Source organism: Hemibagrus wyckioides, linkage group LG01, assembly GCF_019097595.1.
Source record: "Hemibagrus wyckioides isolate EC202008001 linkage group LG01, SWU_Hwy_1.0, whole genome shotgun sequence".
NCBI classification, from domain to species: Eukaryota; Metazoa; Chordata; class Actinopteri; order Siluriformes; family Bagridae; genus Hemibagrus; species Hemibagrus wyckioides.
The window spans coordinates 6,655,780-6,675,972 of NC_080710.1; the positions used below are offsets into that span (position 1 = coordinate 6,655,780).

Below are 20,193 nucleotides of genomic sequence, written 5' to 3' on the forward strand. Positions count from 1 at the left end.
CGAGCTGCTCGAGCTCCTCAGAGACTGTCATGCTAATGCAGTGCAAGGTGATTAAATACATCATTACACCTCTCCCATTGATCACTAACACCACATGCTCATGCCAGTGTAGTGATGAGAACACACTCTGATGTAGTTTATTAGTTGATGTAAAGTGGAAGCATCAACAGGTGTTCAGTAGCACGCGCTGTGCAGGTTACATTATAATAACTTGTGTTTTTCTTCTTCTTCTTCTTCTTCTTCTTCTTCTTAGAATTGCAGTTAAAGGTGAATAAACTGAAGAAGGAGCGTTGTTCGTAAGTAGAGTTAAACAAAAACACATCCACTTTTCATCACATTTTTTTATTCAGGTGCTTCAGATCCAGGTATATTTGCATTCAGTGAATAACCAGAGGTGTGAAGAGTGGGAGAGAGAGGAGGAAAGCCTTCAGATCATACTGATTTGTATAAACATCCAGATAGTCTAGATATAATTCACTAGAAAATGACGACGTGCATAATTTACTCTTCAGTGTTCTTGAGTAATTTATTGACAGTTTCCTTTAACAGACCACGTTGTTCGACACACAGTGACGTGGCCCAAATCATAGTGGAAACTCTCATAGTGTCTTTTTTTGTACATACTGGTGTTGTTTAAGTGACACAGCCTCTACAGGATATTATTACACTATACGTAAACATGAAGGACATTATTTACCTTTACATTATTTACTCTCCGGTGTCACCCAAATGGGTTCTCTTCTGAGCCTGGTTCCTCTCAAGGTTTCTTCCTCATATCATCTCAGGGAGTTTTTCCTTGCCATCGTCGCCTCAGGCTTGTCATTCGAGATAAAATAGTAACTTAACTTAAACTTTATAATTTTTTTACTCTTCACTGTTTCTATACTTCTGTAAAGCTGCTTTGAGACAAGGTCCATTGTTAAAAGCGCTATACAAATAAATTGAATTGAAAAAATTGAATCGAAGACTTTACCCTAGTGGGCATCGAGCACGATGACCTGGTGTAGAAGTATAAATCAGCTTTAACGTGAATGCAGGATGATTCTAAGATTAAGAAGAGCTTAGAGAAACTGTCTGCATTATTAAATGATTTCTTTATAAAACATATTAAAGGGTTTAAATTTAAGCATTTAGGAGCATGTGAGAGTTTTGCACCGTTATATGGCAAATCAGCACATCTGGAGGCATGAGAGTGTAAACAGCTCTATACTTGCTGTCCACTTTATTAGGACCCCCTCAAGTTATCTGATCAGCCAGTCATGTGACAGATACTGTTATTGTTCACATCAAACATAAAAATAATGAAAAAAACATGTGACTAACCGTGGTGTAGTTGTTGGTCCCAAATAGGCTGGCTTGAGTTTTTCAGAAACAACTAATCTGAGATTTTCACACACAACAGTCTCTAGAGTTTATACAGAATGGTGCAGAAAAACAAAAAAAACAAAGTTTTTTTTCCAAGCAACATTATGCCTAAGTCTCATCCCTGGAGAGTGTCTAGGTTAAGGTCATGAAATGGCTGAGCACTTTATGTATCTCACCTTGACACGTTCAATCAGCACACAAAATGCTAATGCAGAGAACACCAGATTAGATTTTTAATGTAGCATTGAAATGATCAGACGAACCATTTCTCACTTTCGGTACCCTGTGCAAGTCTGTTTTCTGCTGTAAGCTATTTTAATGATGAAATACCTGTCAACATTTGATTCACCCACATAGTCTTTACAAAATAGATCCAGTATATTGTTTAAGGGTATGTTTATAATAACTTTATTTTATTTTCCTCTCAGTCTGTCTGCTTGTTTTTTCCATTAGTGATGCCCAAAGACTGGAGGAGTTTTATAAAAAGAATCAGCATTTACGTGAGCAACAGAAAACACTGCAGGAATCCATCAAAGTACTGAAGGAAAGGTACTTCATACATCTCAATTTTACATCTTTGCTTCTAAGAAGACTTCACAGTTTGTTATATTACTCTTTTCAAGTTTGAGGCCAATTAAGAGAAATTAATTATGGAAATGATTTGCCTAAAATATAACTACATTTGAAACTTTTTTGTTTGTTTTCTCCATCCCATTGTTTTGCACAGCTTCATTTCAGCTGTGTTCTTGTTGTTGATCTCAGCTGACCAGTTTAATATTCTGCTGTTTACTTTGGCAGGTCTGCTTTACCCAGGTCTTCCTTATGTTTGCAATATTTACATTACATTTATGGGATTCGGCAGACGCTGTTATCCGGATGAACGTACAAAACTGCTTTGTCAATAAATACATCAAAACTGGTGGACTAGGTCACACATTAAGGATACCTAAATTTCAAATTTTCACACATTAAGACATCTCTAAAATTCTGCTGGGACGAAATATAGCACACGTACAAAACAATATATAAAACATACACAATGTGATTTTTTTTAAATAAACATGAAGAAAAAGTGGTGGTTGCATTATTATCAGCTTATCACAATATCTAACCTCAGTTTATCTAATATATATATATTATTGTGTGTGTGTGTAATATGTGATAAATATGTTACTAGATTGCAGTCTGGACCGTGTGATCGCTGCAGAGAAACGGAGAAGCAGATGAAAAAAACACAAGCTGCTTTTGAAAATCTTCCACTCCTCAATGAACTGCGTAAGTACGCACTCTCCTCCTTTCTGAGTTTCTCTTTGGACACTACAGTGCAGTAGTATGGGGCAGTAGAGTGGTCAAGGCTTTGGGTTGTTGATCAGAGGACCAGGGGTCAACCTGAGCACTGCCAAGCTGCCACTGTTGGGCCCCTGAGCAAGGCCCTTTACACCCACTGCCCCAGGGGTGCTGTATCATGGCAGACCCTGCACTCTGACCCCAACCACTAAAGTTGAAGAAAGAATATGTGAAGAAAGAATTTCACTGTGCAGTAATGTATATGTGACAAATAAAGGCTTCTATTCTTTCTTTCTTCTTCTTCTATTTGTTAGAGCAAATAGCTAGGCCAAATTCATCTTATAAACCAACTTGAGTTAGGTTTAATAAGTTATGTCATATAGAAGTGCATTGTAATTACAAAGAGTGGCAAAGTTATAGATATACAGATTATAGCTTGTATAACTTGTTGTCCATGTACCAGCCTCAGACAGAGTGATGTATTGTAAGTGTTGATGCTTGTATGCTTTTTGGGGTTTTTAATATAATGTTAGATACACATGTTTATCATGATTTTTTTATATAAAATGTACTTTCTTCAGTGATGTTTGATCTGTGTGCATGTTGATGTTTAGAGACGGAGAGAAATATGCTTAAAGAAGAGAACAGGAAGCTCAGTCTTCAGCTTGAGCGGTTACGTGGACAAATGTAAGTGAAATAAACAATCACATATACCTCACGTTAGTGTACAAGAAGCAGATTTTATTTTTGTGTTTCATTCTTGACAAAATGGAAATGGAGAGAGTTAATGGAGTGTTGCTGCTGAAGGGTTTTGGGGACAGATAGCAGCATGTTTAAGGTTGCCACATTCTTGGTCCAGCTTAGCGTTCATTTCATGCTTTCATGTATATAATCCTTATCGCTTAGTACCTGAACACTTGCACCACTGCTTCAGGGCCTCTGACAAATGCCAATCAAGCTGCACAGTCCTGGTCTGTGAGCACAGGTCCAACTAGAGGATGTCAGGTCCTCATGCCACCCTCATGGAGTCTATTTCTAAAAGTTTGATCAGAAACATGCACACCAGTAGCCTACTGGAGGTCATTATGTAGGGCTTTGGAAATGCTCCTCTTGTACGAAGGAGCAGATACTGATCCTGCTGCTGGGTTGTTGCTCTTCTGAGAGATGGCCCTGTGTTGCAGTTTCTAATTCACACTCCTGAAACTGCTAGGAGACACATCAAACCTCCTTGTGAAGGCATGTTTGGATGTGCCTTCCTGGAGGAGCTGTACTACCTGTGCAATCAGACTGGGTTAAAGATATTACCTTATTCTACAAGTAGTGCCATGGATCCTAACAAAACACAAAACTGGAGACAAATCAGTCAGGAAGGAAAAGGAGAGAGCAAATGTTGGTGACCACCACCTGCAAAACCTGTTTGCTTTTTGGGGGTTGACTTGCTGTTGCCTCTCCAGTGAACCTGTTATCACTTTCATTTACACCAAAGCAGCCTAAGCATCCTAAGTGGACAGATTGATATCTGGGAAGTTTAATTGACTTGGTGTTATAATGTGGTGATTAAGGGTTCCCTTTTTTCAACACATAATCATGGAAGAAAAAAGAAATAATCCCACATGTGTTTGAGTTGTATTGTTGAAGAAAGAATATGTGAAGAAAGAATTTCACTGTGCAGTAATGTATATGTGACAAATAAAGGCTTCTATTCTTTCTTTCTTCTTCTTCTATTTGTTAGAGCAAATAGCTAGGCCAAATTCATCTTATAAACCAACTTGAGTTAGGTTTAATAAGTTATGTCATATAGAAGTGCATTGTAATTACAAAGAGTGGCAAAGTTATAGATATACAGATTATAGCTTGTATAACTTGTTGTCCATGTACCAGCCTCAGACATGTGATGTATTGTAAGTGTTGATGCTTGTATGCTTTTTGGGGTTTTTAATATAATGTTAGATGTTTATCATGATTTTTTTTATATAAAATGTACTTTCTTCAGTGATGTTTGATCTGTGTGCATGTTGAGGATGTTGACGGATGTGAGCGGCTATTTGCTGGTAAATAATGTCTGTGATTGTCATGTTTAGTTGCCAGCAGACTTCATTCTCAGAGCCAGAGGAAGGCGTGATCCCAGACTCACCAAAGCAGCCACTGTCCTTTCCTGTTGTCAACAAGATGATGAAGCGCAAGAGAGATCAGAGCCACGTTCGCTATGCTGAAAAACTGCTGCCACTACCTGGTTAACCATGCAGATTTACAGTCACATGCACAATATATTCCCCACTAAATGAAATAAAATCTATCAATTCATATTTAATTCAGCTAAAATTGTACAATATAATTGACTATAAGTTTTAGTAGAATCAAATATGCATTGATAGATGTTTATTATTTTATATTTTTATTTTTAGATTTTATTTATTATACAATACTCACAAAAAGTTAAGGATATTTGGCTTTTGGGTGAAATTTATGGAAAATGTAAAAAGTCCACGCTACAGTGATATTATATCATGAAAGTAGGGCATTTAAGTAGAAGCATGCAATGGTGATTTCCTCATCGCAAACAATTTATTGAAACAAAAGCCAACAACAGTGGTGGGTATACCACAACAAAAAATGTCAATGTCTCAATAATTTGTCATGTGCCCTTGACCATCAATTACAGCTTGACAGCGACGTCTCATGCTGTTCACAAGTCGACTTATTGTCTGCTGAGGCATGGCATTCCACTCTTCTTGAAGGGCGGCCCTCAGGTCATTGAGGTTCTGGGGTGCAGGGTTACGAGCCTCTACACGGCGACTTAGCTGATCCCATAGGTTTTCTATGGGATTCAGGTCTGGAGAAAGTGCAGGCCACTCCATTTGAGGTACCCCAGCCTCCAGCAGCTGTTCCCTAATGATGCGACCTCGATGAGCTGGAGCATTGTCATCTATGAAGATGAAATTAGGCCTGTGTTGTTCATGCAGGGGAACAATGACTGGATTAATGATTCAGGTAGTATTGGCTTGTCACTGTACCATTCACAAGATGTAGGGCAGTTCTGTATTGAGTAGACACACCTGCCCAGACTGTAACACCACCACAACAGTGGCTGATGCATAGCGCTCTCCTTGACGTCTCCAACATCACTGGCCATCATTTCTGCTCAACGTGAATCGACTTTCATCAGAGAACAGCACTGAAGCCCACTGGTCCCTCGTCCAGCGTAAATGCTTCCTGGCCCAACGCCTGTGCCTGGTGGTGTGGTCAGGTACCCTTGCAGGTCATCTAGCATGCAGACCACACTGATGTAAACGGTTTTGAATGGTCTGACGTGACACTTGGGTGTCTTTCACCTCCCTTAAATGTGCCTGGAGTTGAGTGGCATTCATCATCTGGTTCCGCAGGGCACTGTTCACAATGAAGTGGTCATCATCGTGGGATGTGGCCAAAGGACGTCCACTTCTATGCCTGTCTATGACTCTTCCAGTCTCTCTATCTCTGTCGCAACCTGCTGATGACACTCTGAGACACTCTAAGCTCAGTGGCCACTGCCCTCTGAGAACATCCTGTTTGAAGCCTCATAATGTTGATCAATTGTTAGGTGTGGTCTTGGTCTCATGATGTCAAAATGTGAACAGCATGATGAAGAGGACTGTTTAAATACCAATTCTAATTGAACCAGAAAATTTATTGGTCAATTCATGGATCAAACACAGTTTCCAGTTGTGAATTTTGCCGTTAAGCACCTTGTTAGAGAACAGCAAGTTATGCAAAACGTACTGAAACACTGAACAGTTGGACATGTGCATTCAAAAGTGTAGAGAAGTTCAAATTAAGTTCACCTGTAAAGGTTATAGTGCATTTTAGGTGCATCCTGAGCTTTCACCCGAAACCCGAATATCCTTAACTTTTTGTGAGTAGTGTATGTCAACATACTTAACTATATTTATTAAGGATGATGCAAAATTTTTCAGCTGGATATGGTCAAACTCAGCACTTTTCCAGAAAAGCACTTTTTTGGCAAAATAGTTAATGTAATATAAAACATATAATGTGTTTACAGTGTCTTAAGTGTCTTAACTAACCTTTAGAAAGTAATTGAATGTTTGCTTTTGCACACTGGTCAGCACTAATGTGTTCAATGTACCCTGTCGAGCCCATCATGGTAGAAACTGAGGAGCATGTACTGAAGCTGTCTAACACCATATATATGAGTTATCATTAAATAATAATTATGTTGTTTTTTTTTTGTTTTTTTTGTCAAAGTCAACAAAAAAAGAACAATTCCCCAAGTAAATATAGAGGGTGTACCAGAAAGATGTAAACATTTTTTAAACAAGAATTAAAAAATGAACTTGTACCAGAATGATGGGAAGAATAGGGTATGAAGAAGGGAAGGAACCACTCAAAATCTAAAGCATTACCACCTCATGTAATGGTGAGGATGTGTGAGGATTCCAGAGTAATTGGTTCTTTTGTATTTATTGATGATGTAACTAATGAAAAAGCAGAATTAATTTGAAGCATATACGGCTATATTACTGCTGAGATTTAAGCAGATGCTTCAAATGGACACTTCAAAAGCTACCCAAGACTTTTTTTAGGGCAAGGAAGTAGAATGTTCTGTCAGACACCTGAGCTGAATCCAGCTGAGCATTTCACTTTCTGAAGGCAAAATGACTAAAGCATAAGCAGGAACTAAAAACAGCTGATGTATCGGCCTTACATAGCATCACCAGAGACGAAACCCACTGGCTGGTGATGTCTATGGGTTTTGGACTTCAGGCTGAAATTCATATTCCGGTCTCATTCATTATTTAATGTCAGTAAATTATTAAAATTAGTATACTGTTGTAGATTGCAACAACTTTGCATTATATCCAAATGTTAATGGACTGACTGTGCACTTTCACATAAAGTATGAAAGACATTATTTTTTATTTTGTGTTTAACAGACCCCCAGAAAAGAGAGCTAACTACATCGTTGGGCTTTGAAACTGGAGCTGTGCTTGTTCCAGAGACATGTGATATGGATGTGACGTGTATTTCAAGTAAGAACTTTATTAATTGATGCCTAAAATCATATGACATCAAACTATATATGACCTCATCCTCAATATTTATTAACACTCAGAAGTGATTAGTGTAAATTTTTACAAATTTTTATTAAGTGTAATTACTTATACCATTCTCCATTCTCTGCTAATGCTGCTTACTTATACCATTCTCCATTCTCCGCTAATGCTGCTTACTTATACCATTCTCCATTCTCCATTCTCTGCTGTTGCTTTTTCTAACCTTTCTTAATTGATATGTCTGATTTATGTAGAGAGCAATACCAAGACTCATGGCAGAACTGTGGTTTCAGAAAGCTGCCATATAGACCTAAATTCTGAGCAGGTTTGTCACAAATGTTATTGCTTTTTTAATTACATATGCTTATTTTGGCTATCATGGATTAACACACAATATATTTAATGAACTGCTATTTTTTATGGAATACATTACCAAAGACCATAGTTTAGAATAGGTTAGAAATGATTGTCTCAGGACTGATGTACTGACTTGTGTAGCAATTAGGAATGTTGTTGCTGTGTGAATGAATAATGTGAATAGTTGTACTCTACACATTTGGACTCTACCACTATAAGTTGTTAACTTTAAGGATCTTTTGTTTTTAGATACCTGTGAGTGATGTAAACTCTGAGAGCTTTCTCTGTGAACCTAAGCACACGGCAAAGAATTTCACTAGGTAAGAGATTCCCAGCAAAAGGACTTTGTATTATCAGGAAATTAACCAATATCAAAAATGTATGATGTTTGTTTGATTATTATGAATGTTAGAGTCTTGGTTTACTAATATTTCCTTTTTCATCTGCTACATGTCACTCATGTGTCTCCATATTTCATGACTTGCCTCTTATTTAGCAAGATCATATGATGCATTCTTTTGGGCATAATGCAGTTAACTTCATGCTGCAATCCCAGTCGCATGTCCTCACTTCAGCTAGACTTATCTTTAGCATGCAACAGAAATAATTTTAGCCCTCTTGAGGGAGAGAAGCAAAAGCACAGACTTGTCTCTCCTCTGTCCTAGTAGTTGTTCAGGGACTGATGAGCAGAATAAGGGGAAGAATCATGATGACACAAAGTCTTCACAGAAACAGTCAGGCAAGCACTCTGAGCAGGTAAATATCCAGGTAATACAATGTGTTGGGTGTTTTTAATTCTTATAAACAGCTCTGTAGCTCATACAAGATCAACTTTTCCACTTTTATCATCATTACATTTTGGAGTTAGTTGTATGATATTCTTATAAATACACATTTCAAGGATTCATGCAAAAGAAGAAGCTGGGAGACAGAACAGACCAAGCCTGATGGTCCATGTACGAGTCCACATACTCCATGTATGAGTCCTTTACCAAGCCTGGATTGTAGTCCAAATGGTATGTATGCAACTTTTCCTAGTTTTACAATTGCTGTGAACAGAATGGACACATTTGTAGTCATTATATAAAAGTAAAAATGTATTTTAATTTCCAATTTTGTGGAAAATATCATTTACCCAGATGAATGTGGCTGTTAATTTAGTGTTCAAGCATTTCTTGTAGATTTTTTTCCTCATGCATTGCACACACTTTGCACTTTATTCAGTAGTATATTCATAGTCATTTCACTCATCTCACGATATCAGTCATCACATTCACATGGCATAGTTCTTTTTCCGCATATTTTGTCTATTTACTTTACCTCGTACAGCCCCCACTTTATAGTACAGCAGATTGCATTTTATTTCTTTATTATTCTTTTTGTGTTTTATCTTATTTTAATTTTAAATTATATTTTAAATTGTTTTTCTTAAAATCATGATTTATTTATCATTTCATGATTAAAACTAAAAAGACCCCCCCCCAATCTTATACAGGAGGATTGTCAGTTCTCTGTGTCTCTGTAAATTATTATATCTTCTGCAAATAAACATATTTTCTCATCACTCTTCAGATGAGAGCTGGAGCATGGACCCAGGAGCTGCTCTGTCCCAATATGATACAAATGTATTTCCTCATCCAGAGGTACTACTCTCAAATAAGCAAGTCTTTAGCTTGTGAGAAATTTTTGTGTTAAAATGTTGAATTTCAAAGTTAAAATCTTATTTTAGAGATACAGATTATTCTCATTATAAAACAAAGGACAATAATCTGATCTGGTATAAGTGTTTATATTACTGTGCTTTTACATCACACAGTATACTGTACTATTACAGTAATTTCTGATTTATATTGGATTCAGAAAAAGGTTCTCTAATCTTATGAGACAAAAATTGAATTCTCTTATCAGAACAACATGCAGGACCTCTGGTAAATCATGGTCATTGCACATCATCTGGTCTATGTCATCTCCATCACTAGCATCATGCTATGAACGTGTTTCACAGCCATTTACATAAACACGCTTGATAAAAACCTCCTCCAGAGCACACACAAACTGAGTAAGAGGCGACAGTTCACCTTACAGCATGATGTAAGCAACATGACTGTAAGCATACAGCCAAAACAACACTGATCCTCCATGAAGAATGTGATAGACTTTCTTAATCTAGGTGTGCAAAGCTTGTAAAGACGTATCCAAGAACGCTTGTAACTGTAATTGTTGCCAAAGAGGTTTTTATAATGTACTGGATAAAGGATCTGCATATGTTTGTGAAGAAGAGATTTCATTTTTTGATTTTCTAATGTTAAAAAATCTTCTCAGAAAAAAAAAATGTTTTTTACGTCATCGTTATGGACATTAATACGGAAATTACAGCAATAACCACCTATTAGTGGATATCAGTTGTTATAGAACTCTTTTTGCTTTTTCTTTCTTTTTTTCCCCTTTTCTTGCAGCCCAAAATACAGACAGAGACTGTAGACATGGACTGTACATATGTGAGTCATAGCTTGCTAATAGCTCAAAGAAAGGAAAGGAAATTGGACCAGGCTAACATCACAGGTATCTGCCATTCTATTGACACTATCATTCGGACATTAGAAGTGTGTTAAATGTGACTGCTTCCAGTGCAGTGGCAGGAAAATTGCACTAATATTTTATCTTCAATAATATTTCAGAAATGAAAAAATCGAGTGATCTGAGACAGTAGTCATCAGCAGGGCATAGCTAAACTGTGCTTCTCAACCAATTAAGGTTTAAGCCTTAGACATGTTTGGGTATACAGCGAGAGAAAAAAATATTATCCCCTGCTGATTTTATATGTTTGCCCACTGACAAAGAAATAATCAGTCTATATTTTTAATGGGAGGTTTATTTGAACAGTTAGAGACAATAACGACAAAAAAATCCAGAAAAACGCATTTCAAAAAAGTTATAAATTAATTTGCATTTTAATGAGTGAAATAAGTATTTGATCTCCCATCAGTCAGCAAGATTTCTGGCTCCCAGGTGTCTTTTATGCAGGTAAAAAGCTGAGATTAGGAGCACTCTCTTAAAGGGAGCCCTCTCCTCAACTGTTACCTATATAAAAGACACCTGTCCACAGAAGCAATCAATCAGATTCCAAACTCTCCACCATGGCCAAGACCATAGAGCTGTCCAAGGATGTCAGGGACAAGACTGTAGACGTACACAAACCTGGAATGGACTGCAAGACCATCAACAACAGTTGGTGTGATTATTCACAAATGCAAGAAACATAAAAACACTGTCAATCGCCCTCGGCCTGGGGCTCCATGCAAGATCTCACCTTGTGGAATTTCAATGATCATGAGAACGGTGAGGAATCAGCCCAGAACTACACAGGAGGATCCTGTCAATGATCTCAAGGCAGCTGGGACCATAGTCACCAAGAAAACAACTGGTAACACACTATGCCATGAAGGACTGAAACCCTGCTCAAGAAAGCACTTGTACAGGCCTGTCTGAAGTTTGCCAGTGAACATCTGAATGATTCAGAGGAGAACTGGGTGAAAGTGCTTGTGGTCAGATGAGACCAAAATCAAGCCCTTTGGCATCAACCCAACTCACCATGGTTGGAGGAGGAGGAATGCTGCCTATGACCCCAAGAACACCATCCCCACCATGAAACATGGAGGTGGAAACATTATGAATTGGGGGTGTTTTTCTGCTAAGGGGACAGGACAACTGCACCACATCAAAGGGATAATGGACGGGGCCATGTACCGTCAAATCTTGGGACCCATGGATGGGTATTCCAGCATGACAATGACCCAAAACACAGGGCCAAGGCAACAAAGGACTGGCTCAAGAATAAGGACAATCTCCAGACCTTAATCCCATAGAAAATCTGTGGAGGGAGCTGAAGGTTCGAGTTTCAGCCTTGAAACCTTAATGACTTGGAGAGGATCTGTAAAGAGGAGTGGGACAAATCCCTTCTGAGATGTGTGCAAACCTGGTGGCCAGCTACAAGAAACGTCTGACCTCTGTGATTGCCAACAAGGGTTTTGCCAGCAAATACTAAATCATGCTTTGTAGGGGTCAAATACTTACTTCTGTGTCTCACTGTTCAAATAAACCTACCAATAAAATTACAGACTGATCATTTCTTTGTCAGTGGGCAAACGTACAAAATCAGCAGGGGATCAAATAATTTTTTCCCTCACTGTATTTGGGACCAAAATGTTAATCTAGACTTTAAAAAATATATTTAAAATGTATATTTTATGAGTGTCAGGTTCCGCATTTTGCTTTTTTTATTGAAGAATACAAACTGTTGTCTACTGACTTGTTGTTTTTTTGTTTTTTATCCCATGTTTTTTACTGGCTGCTGTGTTCAAAGAATATGTAGCTGTTATGGTCAGGTTCAGTACAACTGAAACCACAATCATAATTCTACAAATCTATGAATTTTTTAAATAATAAAAACTACATTGCAGTTTAAATCGAAAGAGCATTAGTGCATGTTCACATTTTGTGCTTTTATAGAAGGCACTGTATTTTATAGCACTGATTCATTCATTATACTTTATTACCTGTCTATCTCACAATAGACTCAACTGAGTTGTTTCCTTATGGAACAACTTAGGGATAAAGAAGTAGTTTACTTGCTGAAATCTCTTTATTCCACAGGAATAGGGCAGAAGGCTAATGACAGCTTAGCAAATATTTTTGATACCACCGGGCAAGAAGATTATGAGTCCTGTCCTCAGGATGAGACAAGTGCCTTGGAAAAGGAGAATGTTCCTGAGAATGAGGAGGAGGAATGTCAAGAACAGTATGAGGACATAAAACAAGATGAACAGATGGAGGAAGATGGAGAGGAAGCACAGTTTATGGATGGTAAAGTCTTTTTACACTTACTTATTAAAGTAGTCCATTGCAACATTTCCTCGTGTCAAAACCACTGGTACTTTCTAGAGCACTAACATTACCTCTAAAGAATAGATTTTCAGTGCCTTTCTGTGCATTATAAGATTAAGCCTTGTTAGATGTGTTTGGATTACAAACGTCACTTACACAAATTGTTTCAGTGCCAGTATTGTTATTTTTTATTGCAAAACAAAATGCTAATAGTTACAATTCATTATTTGTCAGCAGACCTGAAAAATGCTGCCTGCATTACAATTTAACCACCTTTTGTTGCAATAACAGCTTTAATTCTGTTTTTCCTTCAAGCTTTCCACACTATCTGGAGCTGATTTTTGATTAATGCAATAGATTCTGATACACTATATTGCCAAATGGTTTGGGACACTCCTCCAAATCATTGAATTCAGGTGTTCCAATCACTTCTATGGCCTCAGGTGTATAAAATCAATCACCTAGGCTCGCTCTCAGGAGCTCAGTGAATTCAAGCTACTGGTGGTACTTGTGATATGTTGCCATCTGTGAAAGTCCATTTGTGAAATTTCCTTACTACTAAATATTCCAGGGTCAACTGTTAGAGGTGTTATAACAAAGTGGAACCAATTGGGAACAAGAACAACTCAGCCTAAGTTGCCGAGTTTCTACAGAGTCAATAGCTACAGACCTCCAAACTGCATGTGGCCTTAAGGTTAGCTCAAGAACAGAGCGTAGAGAGCTTCATGGAATGGGTTTTCATGGCCGAGCAGCTGCATCCAAGCCTTACATCACCAAGTGAAATGCAAAGCATCGGATGCAGTGGTGTAAAGCACGCCGCCACTGGACTCTAGAGCAGTGGAGACGTGTTCTCTGGAGTGACCAATCACACTTCTCTGTCTGGCAAGCCGATTTTGGGGATGGCCCATTTCTTTTCCAACATGACTGCACACCAGTGCACAAAGCAAGGTCCTTCGATGAGCGAGTTTGGTGTGGAGGAACTTGACTGGCCTGCACAGAGTCCTGACCTCAACCCAATAGAACACCTTTGAGATGAATTAGAGCAGAGACTGATGTTGGACGAGAAGGCCTGACTTTCAATGTCTGACCTCACAAATGCACTTCTAGAGGAATGGTCAAAAATTCCCATAAACACTCCTAAACCTTCCCAGAAGAGTTGAAGCTGTTATAGCTGCAAACTCCATATTAAATCCTATGGATTAACAATGGGATGCCATTAAAGTTCATGTGCATGTAAAGGTAGATGTCCCAAAACTTTTGGCAGTATAGTGTATGGACTGGGATCTAGACTTGGCCATTATAAAACATTCACTTTTTTTGTGTGTGTGTCCACTAGGGATGCCACAATACTCAATATTATATTATATATTAATATTGAACCGTTCGGTACAGCCTCCACTAGTGTCCACAAAACTTTTGCTCACTCTGATGCTTTCTGGAAAATTCCAGAAAATTCTTCAGCTATGGCTTCTTTCTATCCACCTGCCCATAGAGTATAGTTGTAAACAGAGCTCTTTATATCTTTGACTGATGCACCTTCATTCTAAACTCTGAAATCCCATCTCCTTCATAATGACTGGTAGCCTCTCTGTGCTTCCTTCACACATCCCCTTGTTCTAATGCTGAGTTGTCTTGCTCTGATGCCTGGGTGGAAAGGAAGCAGCTTCCATTTCTATACAGTTGGTTCAACAGTACTTAATGGGATTTCCAAACACTTTTTTGTATTTTTAGCCTTTTCCTTTGCATCTCTATAACCGCTTTCATTAATCTCTAATTTCCTTACAATGGTCTGGTGCATTTTCACAGCTTTCCTTCAGGTTCACAGTCTGACCATTTGAATGGTGTCTTTTATGCAGAAAACTTTTTAAAATCTATTCATGTAGAGGCTATAACTATAAGCCACTCGCATCCTTTTTAGGGCAATATATTTCACTCCATCCTAGGGTTTGAATATTTCTGCAAACAGCATTATGCACAAAATGGTTTCTGACATAAAATATATTTAATATTTAAAGTGTCATTTTACAGTCCAGAAGAATCTTGAACACATTTTGCAGGGCACTGTAAATATTACTGTGATGACCCTGTTCAATGGGGTGGGAACTGAGGTGAAGGAGACAGAGGATGTACTTTTCAGTGTACACACACACACACTCAGCTGTCTCTGAGACATACCTAGTTGCTTCATATCAACAGCCATCTTGCTCATGCCAAAGTGACCCTGGATAGTATGATTATTAAAATCATTTCTCTTTTAAAACTGTATGGTCAAAAAGTGAAATTGTATAACTTGGAAATTCTTCTGAAGTCTGTTCTCTCATGGAGACTTGAGGACAAACCTGTTAGTGGAAGTCATAAGCCATCTCCATAGTTTCAAAGTGGTACTGTCCACAGCAATCCCATGTATCTCCAGGCTGTCCATATGGGGCCATCCTCAGCAGCAGTGAGAAACTGTTTTAGACATATCAGAATCTTTCTTCCAACTTTGTCCCAAACCAGTTTGCTTTTCATTCAAACCAATTTTTTGACTGCACCATATTTACTGCCCTACACAGTCCCGAAGGAACATATATTAGAATGTGCTGTTCTCACTGATGCTGGATGGCAGCACAGCAAAAAATACAGCTCAAACTGCACAAATATTACTGTAGTGGGAAATTTCAGCAACAATTATGAGACTTTCTCATCTCTATCTAACCTGAAAGGGGCTTTTTAATAGCTCTCGTTCTATGAAAGCCATACTTCTTAATCTTTTTCTGATTGTGCTGTCATGAACACGCGTGTTTTGTGTGTGTACAGAAGCCTATAGCTTAAATTATACATAAATAGATATGACCTTGGACTGAATTTGCTGGGACGCCCACGGCTAGAATGATTGGCAACTGTCTTGAAGGCTTTCTGTTTGTAAACAATCCTACCCTTCCTTTTTATGTAGGCACATACCTATGTGCTCTAGACCACCAAACTACCAAAAGGTCTGCTTTTATAGAGATTGTTAAACCTCTTGATCAATCACTTTTACAACAGCTTAGTGAATTGCATTACTAACACCTGACTGCTAATGATTGTGAAATTAGAAAGGGTGTACTTACCACAGGAGCCTGAAGTTATTTGTTTGTTTATGAAAGTTTATAAGCACCACACAATTATTAAGGCCATAATGAATAATGATACAGTAGATTTGAAGGAGGATGTGCTGTAGAATATCTGTGTATGCTACAGCATTACAATTTCACTTTACTGGAATTAACAGGCCCAGACTAAACAAGTTCCAGCATGACAATGGACCATGCTTTGTGCACAGGGGCACTAAGACATTATTTACCAGGGTTTGAATAAGTGAAACTGAGTGGCCTGCACAAATCCCTCAATCCTACCTAACACCATCAGGATGAACTGGAATGCTGGCTGAGCCCCAGATCCTCCTCACTCTATATTCAGTGCCTGACCTCAATAATGCTCTTGTGGCTCAATGGACAAATCTCCACAATCATGATCAAAAAGTTGGACAGAAGAGTGGAAGTAATTATAATAACAAAGAGGGGACAAAATAGCACATATGGGTGTAAGTGTGTGTATATATATATATATATATATATATATATATATAGCTAGAATGAAAATGAAGTTCAAGACTACTACTATACCTCTTCATTCTCCTCAGTCTTTCTCTCATTCTCCTTCAGTGCTCACACATATCCCACTGCCACAATTACAATTGTGATGAAGAATTTTTACATACATTTTATTTGTTTTACAGTCTTATTGCAACATGTCCAAAGACATTTACTAATGCACTTTATTTGTACACAGAAGAGGATCCCACTGGAGATCCTGCTCAGAGGTGAGATCTGACATACTGTTCAGAAAATGATGTGTTGTTTAACAAGGAATTTTACACGAATGTGTAATCACACTGTGCTCTTCACTTCCTCAGTGCTAAGAACACATCTGTTGCTTGTGTGCTAGTTGTACGCAAGAAAGCTGAACGAAGAAAACTTCAAGGCCACACATGCAAAGAATGTGAGATTGTAAGTAATGTCTTTTCATCAAAATATTTTTTCTCTCCGACTGCACCACATACAGCCTCCGTCAAAAGCTCTGGACCAGCAAGGCCAATTTTTCTGTCTTTGTTTGTACAAACTTGGGTTTGGGATCAAGAGATAACGATGGATCAGAATTTCAGCTTTCATTTCCTACACCAAGATGCGATGACAGCGTAGAACATGAACATCTTTGAGAGGTGATCACCCATTTTTTTAGGTGAGCGAGAAGTATAGGAATTAATTTAGATTAAGTTCAATAACACTTAAAATTGTGTTGCATATCCCTTCTTTGCTGTAAGTCAATCAAGCTGGTGACCCACTGACATCAGCAGACTGTTGCATTGGTATTTTTGGTGATGGTTTTCAGGCTTGAACTGCAGCTTCTGTCAGCTGTTGTTGTTTTATGGAGTTTCTTCCTGCAGTTGTTTCCTTAAGAGATGAAATGCTGCTCACTCGGGTTAATGTTTGGTGATTTGACTTTACCAGTCTATAACCTTTTTCTTGTTTTCCCTTTTGAAGTCCTTTATGACAATAACCCAAAACACAATACTCTATGATGAAGCTCATCCCAGTTAAATTGAATGCATTTCTCTGTATTTGTCAGACAGAATGTTTCTGTGGACTTCTGAATTAACATTGCTGCTACCATCATTAGTTCCACCATCAATAAAGATTTCCTGAGCCAGTTCCTGAAGCAGCCCTGCAAGCAAAAACCCTGAGACTACCTCCAGCATGTTAAGACAATGTGTGTGCTTGTGCTATGGATCAGATTGTCCCACTTTTCTCAGTTACCGAGTGGCTTGTTTTTTTTCCCCAAAGACAGCTCTCTGGTCTTCATATTGTTTTATCCTTTTTATAAACAAATCTAGTCTTTATTGGCAAAACCCCTATTTCTGTAAAGCTGCTCTGTGACATTTTCCAATGTGTACAAATAAAATTGAATTGAATTTTCTTATACCTTGATCACTTCAAAAATGCGTTCAAATAAAAGGTGCAATGTTAAAATACTTAGATGTAAATATCAGGAAATGAAAGCTAAAATTCTGATCTCTCATTAAAGATCAGTAAAGCAAAAACAATAGAATTAGCCTTGGTATTCCAATAATTTCAGAGGGCACTGTCTGTCAAGTTCATTCAAATTTCACACAGTATTAAATGTTTAAGATTCAGGATTCTTAAATGTCACCAGATGACATCATTAATTCGAATGGCATCATGTGTGTTATTAAGTATTATGCAGATCTCCCTGAGGAAGAGAGAAGGAAGAAACTGACGTCCTGCTCACGGCATCGCTTTCGGTACATTCCCCCTTCCACCCCGGAGAACTTCTGGGACGTGGGCTTCCCTTCTACACAGACCTGCATGGAGAGAGGTACTGTCTTTAACAGCAGTTCAGCTTTGTAGTTTTTACTCGAGTCAAACTCTAAATCACATTTTATTGCTTAGTTCCATTAACAGAAGTTGCTAATAGAATATTTTCACTGAATTTTGGCTTCTGTTGTATTTATAATCCATTCTTTAAAAGGTTATGTAAATACAGAGGAATACGTCTAGGCTGCAAAGAATTTCTTATCTAAAAAGACTTTCTTGTCTTACATATAGCTCATGCTGGCAGCACTGATTTTCTTGATAAATCTACAGCAAAAAAAACATTCTAGGATAAATATTACTTTGTTCCGTTCATCCAACAAAACTGTCATGCATTAATTCAGCTCTAGAATTACTGATACGAATAACTGTTATTCACCTGATCTCTCACTGACAATATAAGTGAACTCTCAGCTTTAATTGAACCCATGAAACCAGAATTTTAATTTAAATTCCAGTATTAATAATTAGACAATATTTTATAAATAAAATAAATACAAACATTGGGCCTCATTTGTCAAGCCAGATATGAGGAGAGTATGTATGTAGCCTTACAGAAAATACCTTTGTTATAGTGTGCTTTCTGAATGAATAGAGTTACAGTAATCACAGTCGAGGCTTGATTAACATTAATTCATTATATTTTTTTTTACAGGATACATCAAAGAGGACAATGAGGCAGATCCACGTTTGAGGAGGAGGAGACCTTACCTTGCTACATTCTCACCAAAAGTATTGTAGCAGCACCATGTACACCTTGGTAGAAACTCCTCATAGGGGATTAATATATATTAATATCCTTGTGTGGTTTTTTGTGTACAGAACACGATACTGCTCTTTAACCTGTGGAAATTAATCCAGTTTTGTTCTGAAAGCTAATTATTTTTAGCTGATGTTTCTGTGTGTTTACTGATGCTGGTTGTAAATATGAAGATTTTGTTTAAAAAAAATGCTGAAATAAATAAGAATAAAATAAATGAATAAAACTTACCTGTTTTTATCCTTTTTTCATTTGATCAAGAACATGATGCAACATAACACACATTATGGGACGGAACATAATTTGCTTTATTGAGACATTTACAACTTCTCCACAGGTTTGACTCTTTTTATATATATCTATATATCTATCTCTATCTATCTATATATATATATCTATCTCTATCTATCTATCTATCTATCTATCTATCTATCTATCTATATATATATATATATATATATATATATATCTATCTATATATATATATATATATCTATATCTATATATCTATATGTCTATATACACTATATTGCCAAAAGTATTCGCTCACCCATCCAAATAATCAGAATCAGGTGTTCCAATCACTTCCATGGCCACAGGTGTATAAAATCAAGCACCTAGGCATGCAGACTGTTTTTACAAACATTTGTGAAAGAATGGGTCGCTCTCAGGAGCTCAGTGAATTCCAGCGTGGAACTGTGATAGGATGCCACCTGTGCAACAAATCCAGTCGTGAAATTTCCTCGCTCCTAAATATTCCACAGTCAACTTATGGTGTGGGGTTGTTTTTCAGGAGCTGGGCTTGGCCCCTTAGTTCCAGTGAAAGGAACTCTGAATGCTTCAGCATACCAAGACATTTTGGACAATTCCATGCTCCCAACTTTGCGGGAACAGTTTGGAGCTGGCCCCTTCCTCTTCCAACATGACTGTGCACCAGTGCACAAAGCAAGGTCCATAAAGACATGGATGACAGAGTCTGGTGTGGAGGAACTTGACTGGCCTGCACAGAGTCCTGACCTCAACCCGATAGAACACCTTTGGGATGAATTAGAGCGGAGACTGAGAGCCAGGC

The 20,193-nt window shown here is 37.9% G+C and overlaps 1 protein-coding gene across 5 annotated transcripts in view; it reads left to right on the top strand.

Annotated features, from left to right (window-relative positions):
• rbbp8 (retinoblastoma binding protein 8) overlaps positions 1-19,321 on the top strand; it is a 19,792-nt gene extending 471 nt beyond the window's left edge. Inside the window, exons 1-18 of one of the 5 annotated variants that reach the window (XM_058401038.1) lie at positions 1-47; positions 254-296; positions 1,819-1,914; positions 2,543-2,640; positions 3,267-3,339; positions 4,734-4,885; positions 7,587-7,682; positions 7,961-8,031; positions 8,313-8,383; positions 8,729-8,831; positions 8,965-9,079; positions 9,636-9,706; positions 10,520-10,625; positions 12,717-12,926; positions 16,761-16,791; positions 16,885-16,978; positions 18,224-18,365; positions 19,017-19,321. The exon at positions 1-47 is cut by the window's left edge and continues 471 nt beyond it. In XM_058401038.1, coding sequence (XP_058257021.1) covers positions 1-47; positions 254-296; positions 1,819-1,914; positions 2,543-2,640; positions 3,267-3,339; positions 4,734-4,885; positions 7,587-7,682; positions 7,961-8,031; positions 8,313-8,383; positions 8,729-8,831; positions 8,965-9,079; positions 9,636-9,706; positions 10,520-10,625; positions 12,717-12,926; positions 16,761-16,791; positions 16,885-16,978; positions 18,224-18,365; positions 19,017-19,102 — 1,705 coding nt within the window. In that variant the 3' untranslated portion in view covers positions 19,103-19,321. The remainder of the gene's footprint in view (positions 48-253; positions 297-1,818; positions 1,915-2,542; positions 2,641-3,266; positions 3,340-4,733; positions 4,886-7,586; positions 7,683-7,960; positions 8,032-8,312; positions 8,384-8,728; positions 8,832-8,964; positions 9,080-9,635; positions 9,707-10,519; positions 10,626-12,716; positions 12,927-16,760; positions 16,792-16,884; positions 16,979-18,223; positions 18,366-19,016) is intronic. The other 4 variants (XM_058401056.1, XM_058401065.1, XM_058401047.1 and 1 more) reach the window with 4 other exon arrangements.
• Positions 19,322-20,193: the final 872 nt, after the last annotated feature.